The sequence below is a fragment of the Prosopis cineraria genome, unplaced genomic scaffold, assembly GCF_029017545.1.
Source record: "Prosopis cineraria cultivar Desert tree isolate PC_DT_omini unplaced genomic scaffold, ASM2901754v1 PC14, whole genome shotgun sequence".
In the NCBI taxonomy this organism is placed as follows: domain Eukaryota; kingdom Viridiplantae; phylum Streptophyta; class Magnoliopsida; order Fabales; family Fabaceae; genus Prosopis; species Prosopis cineraria.
The window spans coordinates 8,170,308-8,183,790 of record NW_026555345.1 but is presented as its reverse complement, the minus strand read 5'-3'; the positions used below and the strand labels follow the sequence as shown (position 1 = coordinate 8,183,790).

Below are 13,483 nucleotides of genomic sequence, written 5' to 3'. Positions count from 1 at the left end.
GTCCAAAAGTGTCTTATAATTTGGGACGGATGGAGTATTATTTTTTTAAAATAATTGATCACTTAATTTAATTATTATTTTTTTGGTCAGTTAAATAATTATTATTTGATATTCTATACTACCAACAAGCGCCAACTATTTTGGAATCTAGAAGTTTGTCATTCTCCTATTTTCATTCTTTCTAGCAAGGTTTTTAACAAAATGGATATTGAAGAAACTTCTGGTAGTCTATCTCTTAATAATATTTCTGATTTTTATTTAGATTTTAAAAAAATTACATATGATGTAGATGTATGTATGCATGTGACTCTCAAAGATAGGTAAGATTATTATAGAATCATAAGTATGAGACCTGGGCTATATAGGGCTTGTTTGGTTATTGTTTTCATTTTTTGTTTTCAAAAGTTATTTTATAAAACAATTTTAAAAACTATTTTTGAGAACAAATAAAAAATAAACTTGTTTGGTAACAGTAATTCAAAAACAGTGATAGAATTAAAAAAACAAAGAAACTTGCTTGGCAAAATTAATATTAAAAATAAGTTCTAAAAACTAAAATATAATAAAACTCGTTTGATAAAAATTGTTTTGGATGTTATCTTGCTTGGCAGAATTAGTCTCTTGTTGCATTTATATTTTTGGAATTTCTCTACAATTTACAAAATAAGCAATATTTATAAGAACATAAAAACTTATAGACGTAAAATTATTTGTTTAATTTTTTAATTAAACCAAGATAGACATGTAATTATTTAATATTATTAGCACATGAAAATTTATTTATTTAATTTAATTAGATAAAAATATGCTAAGTATATAAAGTTATGTACGTAAATTTGCTTTTATATATATATATACACACACACACATATAATAAAACATTAGCAAAAGTGGAAACATTTTTCAGAAAATGAGAAATGAGAAATTTATATTATATTAAAATGAGATATTCTAATAAAAACTAAAAGAATCTATAATTATTACAATAAATGAGATAGAGATATAGTTAAGCAAAATAAGGTAGAATCAATTAAAAATCATAAACCAATCATTTTGTATAAATAGAAGAAAGCCTTAATGTAAGCTTAATTACAGCGAGATCAAATCAAAAGAAATCAAATAGCAGAGTAGCATGAGGTTGAGGAAGACAAAAATGTTTGAATCAGTGATCACCAAAATCGTCCTCCTAGCAGTGTGGGAACAGAAACAGCATTTTTTGTTTCTCGTTTTTACTCAGGAAAAACAAAAAAATAGGAATAGAAATAGCTAAAAGTTGTTCTAGTTTTCTTGTATTTAAAAACAAAAAATTAAAAACTGTTTTCAAAACAAAAATTAATAACTCATTAACCAAACAAGTTTAATTGTTTTGAAAATATTAAAATAAAAAATTGTTTTTAAGAATAGAAAACAAACAGGCTCTAACAGTTCATAAATAAAATATTAACTTTCTTAATTATATTCAGATGTGGTCTCTAATATAACAACTTACTTCAAATTTCACAAAATTCTAAAAGTCCTGGGGTCAAAAATTAAAGTAAACTGTTTTAATATTAAATCCCTTGCGACTCAATGCCAGCGTGATAAATACTTCGAAGGTGTTGTGTTTTATCATTTTTTATTGATAGTTGGTTAAGAGATTTATAATTTTCTATATATATGGGAATCAATATGGGTGTTTGTTGAAGGGTCAGTGATGCTCACATACACCAGAATTGATAGGAAAGTTGACATAAGGTTTCAACAAAAATGATAATCCCTCTTTATAGTTAATCAATCCCACCAATAAAGATTAATCCTGCTGATATATAATAATTTAATCTATAAACTAGAAAATCGTGAAATCAAATTCTATGGAAAATATAAGTGAATCTTGTTGATAGATGATTTGTAAGTACCTCTTTAAACATTCTTTGAACTTAGAAGTGTGCCCTACTCCTGATTATTTTCTAGGACCTAATTGATCTCAACTTCTTTTCTTAAAAAAAAAAAAAAAATCAGTCCTGGAGGCTATTGATCACAAAGGTTATTGGGACATTATTGTCTTGGAAATATTCTTCATCCTTCTAAATTGACACTTAACCTAACAAATTATAATCAATGCTATAACATGCACACTTATTCACTGCATCTCATGATTAGTTCTTGGACAGATTAGGTTTTCTAAAGTCTGAACTAGACCGTGACGAATTAATTATCGTTTTATCTATCCTGATCTGGTTCTTGAAATTTGCTGGATAAGCGTCAATAAATTGTTTTAAGTATGTAATATAAACTTTATATGTCACATTATTCAATAATAATAATAATAATAAATGGTACAATTTATTTGTCAAACTCCATATGATATATAGAAAGCCAATGTTGGACTCAAATTGAGGAACTTATCACTGATGTAAATCTAAGCTTAGCTTTAATAATTTTATTTTCGTTTATTTGGTGAATTACAAAGAGAGCTGAGCCCAAAAGGATCAGAGAAACGTCATACTAACACATGGGGTCATACTCAGAGACAAGAATACTATCAATGAGTTACAAGGCCTTCAAATTGTTCATACTACTCTATATATGGTCTTATATAGGGCACTTTTTAGGTCTTTATGGTTCTTTTTATTGGTCATTTTAAAAGTTTTCCAGTGTCAATTTTTTTTCCCATACTTATACCCTATAGTGAAAATTAGCAACTCTTAGTTTCACTATGTTATACAGTGATCATAGCTAGCATGCTAAGTATGATTTCTTCCCAACATGAATCATAATTGAGATTATCATAATATTATTCTCTTCATGATGCTTTTGAGTTGGGCTATGTCAATCTCAACCTTCCATGACCTCCTAAATTCCTATTCCCATTAGCTAAGTTGAGATTGTTAGAATAATTTTATAAATTAGTTATTAAGTCAACTAGTGTTAATTAATTGTTAATTATAGTACATAATAAGTTTAACTAAATTTTTTTTGAATTAAATATTATGGCTAGAAAAGATTGATTGCATGTTTTAAGCATTTGTGATGATAGGTAAATCATTCATGTCAACTGGATAGAAGACCATAGGGGTGGAAAAATGAATTGGCTCAACTTGAATGGGCCAACCCTTAGTGAGCTTAGGTTTAAAATTTCTTATTAACAAAGTTTGGCCATTGAACTCGCGGGCTTAAAGTCAATCATGCTGGTTTCGAGCCTTCTTTTATATTTTTAGTGTTTTTTCTTACTAAAATAAATACACAAGATTAACTGTGTTTGGTCCGTATTTGAAGTGTCATACCCCTTGTGTACACTAGGTGTGTTAAAGGAGCTTTGTCCCCAAATGAGGTGGTGATCAACGACTCTGGATTTCCAAAGTCCTTTATCACAATTTCCTCGAAGTGCCTAGGTGATTACAACTTTAGAGAATATGAATTTTCGTAAGGAAATGACAGTTCATTCCTGGAAAGTGAGTACAATACGTGTGCTCCAATGAACCAAGTGAGAAGCAGAGTAATAGTGAATCTAGAAGACCTAGATTATAAGTAAAAGGGGTTGCATTGGGTGAGCTTGCATTTGATGCAAGGTTGGTTAAGTTGCTTGAGTAATCTGATTTGTTGAGACCTTCTAATTACAAGCTTGTTGCCTTTTATATGAGTAGGCAAAGTCGCTCTATTTAAAATTTGAATTTCACCTTTCAACTAAAGTAGTAACTGTCACGCTTGATAATTGTAGAGAACAGGCACCTTAATGAGAGAGCATGCTGGGCATTTGAGATTCATGAGTAATAGGTCATGGCCTTTGGACTTGGTCGCCACTCTTCCCAAACACAGCATTCCATTAATTCATGAGAGGTCCGACCTCTTGGACAGCTTAAGTTGGGTTAAGTGGGGAATTTCCCACGGTGGACTTAAATATATTTTCTAGTGTGACCATAATTCCTTTTTCAGTGCAAACAAATTACATACTTTGATACTAACAGGCAACAACAAACTAATATAACCAATTATAAACGCAAATTTTTTGATAGCAATTGAAATCAGAAATTCTTTTGGCTTCAATAGTGCTATACTTGAGATTGGACGAAGCTATGAGCTACGAGACCAAGTGGGAGAAATAACAAGAGGTTCAGAGCTCCAAGACTGATATAATATAATATAATATATATATATATATATATATATATATATAACAATGAGTGCCTAAGATGAGAGGCACTGAGAGTTGAATCGAGGTTGACTAGAAATGGAGAGACGATGGCTGAGACGGTGTGGCTTGCGAGAATGAGACCAAATGTGGTGCGAGGCAGTGAGCGATGGACGATGGTATGTGACAATGTGAAACAGGGATTCGGTTTCGGTGCTCAGCACCAATTAACACTTTGTTACAGTGTTAATTTTTTTTCTTTTTTCTTTTAACCACAATAATCATTATTATAATAATAAATAAATATTATAAAATTATTATTTTAATATTTTAAAATAAATAAATATTAATTTATTAAATTCTGATATGAACAATTTAAATAAAAATTTTGGTTTAAACAGTTAAGAACTGTACTGAAAAAATTTAAAAAAAATGACATAGAGTTTAAAATAGGGGTTGAGTTTAGCAAAATGAGCTAGTTTCTCATAATATAACAAATCAATGTTATGAATTTTTATTAAGAGAAATGCCTATATTTAATACCCGACTGTACCTTGCATGATATTACCTCTCATAAACAGATAGCTGTTCAAAATCAATAAAATAAAAAATATTTTATAAAACATTTTTAGTTATAGTTCTAATTTTTTTAATACAATTCTAAACTATTCAAACCAAAATTTATATATAAATTGTTCAGATCAAATTTTAATGAATTAAATTTATTTATTTAATACTAAAATAATAATTTCATCATATTTATTTATTTATTTATTATTATTATTAGCATTTCGTGGTTTTAAAAAAATTAACACTGTCAATTGCTGCTGAGCACCAAGATGAACATGGAAACCGAAACCCGTGAAACTGACTTTGTGGGTGTGAGAAGTCAAAGAGGAGCGATTTTGACTTGTTGTGAGAGAGAGAATGTGGGCAATGACTAACGAGCGAGAGCAAAATAATGGTGATAAGTGTGAGCGAAAGAATGAGTGAAGACAACACTTAGCATTTTTTTTTAATTTTATTTGTTTTCAAGGATTTTCCCTTCTTCTTTGTTTATATTATCATCCCTCCCTCTTGTATATGATATTAAAAATTTAGATTAAAAAAAAAAGATGATAAACAAGTTTAAACATGGAGTCCCTCGATGTTAAGAACCAAGCCTCGAGTTAAAAATCCTTTGATTTGATGGTCAGTAATGATATCCTAAAAATAATTGATGATCCATTTAGCATTATGGTCCGGAATCACACCCCCACAGCCAGCTATTTGTAGTTCCATATGCTTCTATATGTGCTAGTTGACCCATGTCTTGAAAACTTACATTTATTTTTATTTTTTTTTTCCTTTGGAATACAATGACCATGGTTAAGCCTTGCAATTAAAAAAAAAAAAGTTACAGTACCCAAAAAGAGAGAGACTTTTGGCGATGATTTTTATTGGTGATAAAAAAAAATCCCCACCAAAAATCTATTCTCAGCGGTAACGGTTAAAACTTAAAAAGTCAGCTTCATTTAGTATGTTGCACGTTGTATTATATCTGTGGATTTATCTGTGTTATCAGGTTGATCTAACAACAACAAACAACAACAACAAAACATCAAAAATGAAAATATCCTAACGGAAAGAATCTGAATTCTAGATCTCAAACATGGGGTTGGTGGGTTAGGTGTGTTTAAGTGAACCCCAAATTAAAAAAGAGATTGATGGACCCAGGTCTCTTAATGCCAAACTTTGAAGAAAACTAGATTTTATATGTGTGATGCGATCTTTTATTTAATTTAAAAGTGTCAAAATTAAGGGGGGAAAATGACAATAAAATTTTTTTAAATTGTGTAAATAATAATTTAATCTCTCAAAATAATATAATTTCAGTTGAGTCTCTAAAGACTTTTATGTCAATAAATTTTAAAGTAAAAAAGATTATTTTTCATATGTTGAAAATTAAAGTTTCAATCACAATTTTTGTTTAAAAAATAACAACTCTTATTTTGTGAATTTCAAAAGTTAAATAAGAAATCATAATTTGTTAAATATAATTTCTGTTATTGAAAATATCTAGCCTTAATCACAACTTTTTACTTAAAAATAATAATTTTTGTTTTATGAATTGTAAAAATTAAACAAAAAATCATAATTTGTCAATTTTAATTTCTGTTATTGAAAAATAAGTTCTCAAAATATCAAGCACAAATCACAACTTTTGTTTAAAGAATAATAAATTTTATTTAAAAAATTATAAAAATTGAACAAGAAATCACAATTTATTAATAAGGGTAAAATTATCTTTTTATTTTAAAATTTATTGACATAAAAATTCTTAAGCACTACAATAGAATTATAATATTTTAAGATATCAAATTATTATTTATATAATTCAGAAGGATTTTATTATTTTTTTTTTCAAAATTAATTAGAACAAGGAAAGAAGATTTTAATAATTTCAATTTTATTTTAAAAGAAAAGAAAAGCAGTGTTATAAAATTGGAAGAATCGCACCTAGAACCCCTCAAATGAATGATAATTATTTTTCAGACCTAATATAATGAGATCCCGCGAGGTTGAATGCTGGAGAAAGCTTCAGTGGGCTCGAAGCACGATTTCTGCGCATGATTCCATTTTTTAGATCAAGGTAATTAAGTCTTTTGATCTTCAAAATTAATTGCAAATGACACCTTTGAGTTTGAGTTTGCAGAATATTGTCAAATTGTATTGGGTTTTAAAAGTAATTATCATTCATTTAAAAGCTTGAGGTCTGATTCTCTCTGTAAAATTTTAATAAAAAGAAATTGTAAGAAGAAGAAGAAATCAATTAAAAATAATTTATGCAAATCTTGTCTATCCCTCCCTCTATTACCCTCAAACCAAACAAAGGAAAAGAAAAGGATTAATGTTGAGTAAATACTAATGTGACAATTTTATTAAAATAATGACATTTACAACGTGTGACATAGAATTGTATATGTAATTAAAAATTATTAACTATAATAAAAAAATATAAATAATTGTATGTTTAATTTTGGAGAACGTATTTTTGGTAATTAGAATAAATAAATAACAATATTTTATTAAAAATATAAACAACAACTTGTTTTTATTTTAGAATCTAAGGAAAAATCAGTTTACATTCTTTCAAATTCTCCTAATCATGTAAAAAAATTAAAAAAAATTTGTAATTAATTTTAAAGTTATAAGCTAAACTATTCCTTTAATCCTTTAACTTTACATAAGATTTCATTTTGATCTCTTAATTTTATAAAATTTATTTTTAATTATTTACTTCTAACATCATTAATTTCATTATAAAAAAATTTATTTTGAACATTTAAATATTAACAAAATATTCTTAAATATTAACATTTTAATTTTAATTTTTTAAAAATTAATAAAAATTGACATAAAAGTAATCATTTAAAACTAATGATGTTAGGGTTAAAAGACTAAAAAATACTTTATAAAATTAAGTGATTAAATTAAATTTATATAAAGTCATGGAACCAAAAATATAGTTTAACCCAAAGTTGTATAATCATTTGATAGAAAATAAATTTCTTAATTTTAATTAAAAAATATAATTTTAGATTCCTATACTTTGCTTGAGTTTTGCTATAAGTCACTGTAATTTTTTTTAGTATTTTAAGTTCCTATACTTTTATTTTTTTAATATTTTAAGTTTATATAATTGCTCATGAAAGGACATAGAATACCAAAAATAAAAATATAAGGACCTAGAACATACAAAAAAAAAGGTACAAGGACTTTTTGCAAAACTCGAGAACAAATTACAATGATCTAAAGTTATGTTTTTTCTTTAAAAAAATTTAAGGATTTTAAATTTCAAAAATTAATAGATTTAATCAATCAAATTATAATAAATTAACAAAATTATGTAATTTTGTTGTTGAAATTCCAAGTCCACTGTTTTATTGTAGTCTCACATTCAATATCTATTTTTTATTATGTGTACACAATAAGCCTCCATCCTTTCAACTTCTCCTAATAATATAAAATTGAAAATATGAAATTAACCATAAAAAAAAATTGATGGAGGTTGGCTATTCAAAATATTTAGATAAAATAGTAAACCCTGTCAAGCTTTACAATATATAAAGATAAAGATACGCATGTAAGTGCAATAACCTTGCATAAAATTCTCTCTAAAATTATACCCCAAAACATTTCTTTTTAAAAAAATTCAATTCAAGTCAAACATATATCCACTAATATTTTTCCACTTCAAGTGTTTAATGATTCAATTTTTAGCACTTGTTAAGGAGGGATATGTCATTATCTCTCCGTTTTGAAAGATCAGTTTTCATCGTTAATCAATGTTGTGGAGAAAAAAAAAAAACAAGGATCAAATGATGAACCAAAGATGCCAATGAATCACAATTCTCAGTTTAATTAGTTTGAAGTTTAACATGTGACATGATAATATAAATATTTTTTTGTACATTTATACATAAATAAATCATTAAAAATAACATATTAAGTTTTAATTTCTCTTTTTAAATATATATTTTTTATTTACCCTACTTGTCTTGCAAATCAAATAATTTTTCAAATTTCTCTACAGCTTAATTTGTATAATGTCAATAAATAAATCATACACTCAAAATTTTAGTATAAAAATCCCAAAAAGAAAAAGTTGACATTAGTATTTTAAAATTAAATAAAAAATGTTATTTAAAGATCCATTTTGGTTTCTAGATCAACTTCAATTTTGTCAAAATCATCCGATTCAAAATGGTCCAAAATGATATAATCGACAAACCGAAATTAGCAAGTTAAACCTTTTGTATGTTGTTCTTAATATTTCACAAAATATTAAGAATTATCAATCATCGACATGTAGCTTTTGGAGAGCAATTCATGACCATTCAAGAGAAGCATTCTGATCAAAAGATAAACTTAACCAGAAACAGGATAACGTCCCTAATATTTCACAAACATAGCGCAGTCTTAATGACACGTGATGACGTCTAGGTTAACATTCGTTAAGGAAACATTTACATAACCCAATAATAGTAATAATGATAGTAATAAATGAATACATCATGGTGATAAGTCAACTAATAATAATATAATATAGTCCCTCCTTGTGCTCTGTCGAATATCTGGGAATTGAAAGTCCTTGCCTCCTTGGTCTCTTCTTTTGAAATTCACACTCTTACATTCTACATTGTCCATGACCTGTGAATAACACCCATATATAAAAATCCTTGTCAATTATTTAAAAAATAAAAAAGTTATACAGCTACTCATGTTTGACTGATTTCAACTTGCTGATTTTTTCAAGTTCAATCATGAATAATAAGAGCTTCAAAAAATGAGATGTCAAAAATCGATACAGAAAGGAAAAAACAATAAACAGAAGTATGACCAATGCACAAATCATGTTAGACATATAGATTTCAAAACCAAGTAAAAAAATCATCATACAATTACAATAAGACAACAGCACCTTTTGTAACAAATTTAAAATGTTCCTCAATCTAAAAAAAAAATATAAATGTCTTAAAAAAATTATAAGAAATTCACAAGCTTCACCTTCTCAAAATTACTCCTTGTAAAAGACATGATAGTAACGGTAACAAGCCTTATCCTAAAAATAGGCTATAGTTTAAAAGCCCAGATAAAAGAGGAAGATTGTGTCAAGCCTTCAACAACTAATGCAAAACTCTATCAAATCTCATATGTATATAGACAAATTAAAAACATATGAATATGGCATGATATTATTACATTACATGTGATGAACGGGTCATGCTAGTCATGGCTTATAAATTAAACAGTACAATTACATTAATAATGATACGAGATGAAGCTACTTACTGGGATTAGAGGAAGCAATGAGACCAGAGTTAGAGAAGTAGCAGTCGAAATCATGGCGACCCTTGGCCTGATAATAGGCGTTCATGGCGTAGGTGGCCTGCTGCCTCACGTTGTTTGGGTCATAGCATACTCCACCGGGCTGAATGGGCTTACAGTCCACTCCCTGGCTGCACACATAGTCTATGTTGGCTTGTAGGGCCTGATTGCTTGCTTCAGGCTTCGGCACGCACCATTTCTGCCCTCCTCCACTTGGGCCTTTTGGGCTTGGGCTTTGGCCTGGATTTTGAGCCACTGGTACAGACTGCATTATTATAATTAAAAAAGGAAATCATTAACCTCAAACCAAGATGACACACAAAATCTGCATCATTCACAATCCATGAATTCACAGGAGTTTGAAAAGAAATTACATAATTTAACCTAAAAAATGAATAATATTATAAATTATAGATTAAAAAATAAAGCAAATCCGTAATCATCGACTTTGAAAGTCAACATGCACCCTTGCTATCACAATCCAAGAATTTGACACCTTACGGATAAATGGTATGAACATAAATGCAGTATCACACTTTACCACCTGTCACTCTTGAAGGTTCTTCTGTCAACCTGAAAAGTGACTTTTCATTTCAATGAAAGCATCCTGTTATTAAATAGGTTTACGAAGTTGATAATAAAAAAAATATTATAGTATCTTTAATTATTGCTTGTTGACATCAACCACATAAAAGAATAAGCATTCGGATGAAAGATGTACACTTGTAAAGCTGTAATTATGACATAAGAACACGAGTCAAAACAAGCATTGCTTGAGTTTTTCTTACGAGTATTCCTTGAGGTTAATATATTATATTACCATAGAAAAAGCTGGAATCTACAAACAAAGATGACAAAATAGGACAGAAGCGCATGTGAGTATACAATGAAGAACACGGACAATCTTTTTGTTCAAGACGTTAAAAAGACCTTGGATGTGATGTTTGCTGTAAAGGGTAAAATAATTAAATTAAATTAGATATCTTATTTAAAAAAGAAAGAAAGATAGAAAAAGTGAGTATAAAGAAAAAGTTGAGTATCAGAAATCGGAAATAAAATAAAATTATAAAAATACGGAATAGGTAACATGCAGCACTATGGCTTCATTTTCAAATAAAAACTCAAGAATCTGAAGAAAATAAATAATGGTCCATCATGGTTTTTATGAATTTCCCGCCCCCAAGAATCCAGGTCAAAAGAGAGCATAGGAAAACTTTCAAAGCAAAAAACGACAACAATGCGACACTTTAATTATTTTCCAAATTTCAAAAAATAAAATATTTAACCTGTCCGTCGCGCAAGATCCCGGAGTCATAGACCGGGGTAAAATCGGGTTGGAACAGCCCCCAGTTCCTTTCGGCGGTCGGACCGGGTTTTTGGTTCTCATTAAACAAGGCGAAGATGTAAGTGTCGAACCGGCGGTTCGGCATCAACGGCGTCCCCTTGCCGGACTCCACGTGCCTCACCAGCTGGCTGTTATACGACGCCGCATTGGCCACACTACAAGCTTCCCATCCATCACAGTTCGTCGGCCAACCCGTCTCACCGACAGCGATCTCGACATCGGCGAACCCAATGGCCTTCATGGCGGAGTAAACCGCGTCCATGAGCGCGTCAAACTGGTTCGTGTAGGTTAGCCCAGTTGTCCGGTCGAACAAGCCACGGTTTGGCCTGAACAAAGCAAAATTTGAGTTTTTCGGGTTGTATCCGAAGTATGGGTACGGGTTCACCATAAATGGAGCTTTAGTTTCCCTCAAGAATTTCAACATTGGCCCGAACACATATCGTGCAAATCCATATCTGAACCGGCCGGCGCTTGGTGGAATAGATGAGTGCATTATGGCTAAAGAATGTGCCGTTGTGACCTGAAATTTTTCAAAAGATCACATCAATGAGCTTTATGGTTACTTTCTTATAATGATTCAATACAAAAAAATCATAAGATCAGTAAAGAAAAATTGAATCGTTTTGAAAAACAGACGGAGATTTGGTTAGGTTCTCCAGGTTAGAGGGACTAAAGTGAAATGTGAATGAAATTAGAACGGCAAAGGGGGGATTTGAGCAGTAAAAGGGGGGATAGCAGATTTTGAATACCTTGATGTCCCTGATTCCCTCGACGTTCAGAGCTCTGTGGAGGGTTCTCATGGCGGGGACGAGAAGCTTGATGGTGTTCCAATCGGTCCAATGGAGTACTTCGCTGCCAACGAGGATGTACTTGATTTGAGTTCGAGGGTGGAAGGGCTTAATGTGTGAAACGACCCACTGGCGAGCCGAATCTAGGTTGGTTAGCGACGCAATGTCTCCGTTAGGTGCTGTGACGGTGACGGAGATGCCACTTCCGGCGAAGGCTTGCAGGATTTGAGGGCTCATATCGAAGATCTTAACACTGTCGATGGTGGTCTTGGTCTTGAGGAAATTCGCCACCGCTTCAGGTGACGGAAGGTTGTCTCCGACGGTGCCATAGTTGACGCCGATGGAAGAGACGGTGGTAGTGAGGTGGAGGAGGAAGATGAAGAAGACAGCTGAGATAGGGGACGAAGTAGCCATGATTTCTGGTTTGTCTTTGCCGAGGCTAACGCGCAAAAGGGAATATATAGCAAAAGCAGAATTTAAAATATAAATATAAAATTAAAATTAAAATAGAATCGCGTTTTTTTTTTATTATGGTGAAAAAAAAAAATACGATAGATGGTGGCGTGGCAGCCAGCCTATATCACTGTCACGAGGGTCTATTTGTTGACCAGATTTGTCTATTTGGTTGTTGTTGTCATTACTCATTATTAGTTTGAACTTTGAAAGTTGAAACGGAGGGTATTTGATTTTATCCGTTGAGAGTTTTTTAGTTCATTTAACTAAACATATCAGTACACCTAAACATATCATCCACTCAAAAAAATAAAATATTTTTAATTAAATTTTATTTTAATAAAATAATTATTTATTTTTAAATTATTTTTTTATTTACTCCTATTTATAGGTATTTCATCTATAATAAATATAAAATAATTTATTTAATAATAATATTTTAAAAAATATATAATGATTATATTTTAAAAGATTAAAAATATTGTACATGTTTTTAATATCTAATATTTTAAAAAATATTTTATATTTTTTAATAGAGAGAGTAAGCCACAGACAATAACAATAAATTCAAAATCAACACAAATAATATATAAATTTTGTCATTACTGTTAGAACACACCAATTAAAGAAATGTTAGGGATAAATTTAATTCACTTGAAATTGAAAATTTACTTGACCAGCATGAGTTGCCAACCACAAACTGTCTTATTCTATATCTATTTTTATTGTTAAATTTTGAGCCTTTGATTTTGTATGCTCATTTTTTATTAATATAATCTCTCTCTTGTTAAAAAATAAAATAAAATTTCTTTGATTCGTTTTAATGTTCTAATATTAAAAAAATAGTTTATTAATTCATAATTCAACAAGGGTTCATTTAAGAATAAGATGGTGGTAAGAGAATTTTTATAATGTTTT

At 29.6% G+C, this 13,483-nt stretch overlaps 1 protein-coding gene across 1 annotated transcript; it reads right to left on the bottom strand.

The window, feature by feature from the left end:
* Nucleotides 1–9,019: 9,019 nt before the first annotated feature.
* On the bottom strand, nucleotides 9,020–12,551 carry LOC129293924 (glucan endo-1,3-beta-glucosidase-like). Its single transcript, XM_054932049.1, has 4 exons — nucleotides 12,074–12,551; nucleotides 11,266–11,844; nucleotides 9,944–10,244; nucleotides 9,020–9,301 (listed from the first exon to the last, which is right to left on the bottom strand). Exons 1-4 carry the CDS (start codon nucleotides 12,524–12,526, stop codon nucleotides 9,279–9,281), a joined length of 1,356 nt encoding a protein of 451 aa, XP_054788024.1. The 5' UTR covers nucleotides 12,527–12,551; the 3' UTR covers nucleotides 9,020–9,278.
* Between the last annotated feature and the right edge of the window lie 932 nt (nucleotides 12,552–13,483).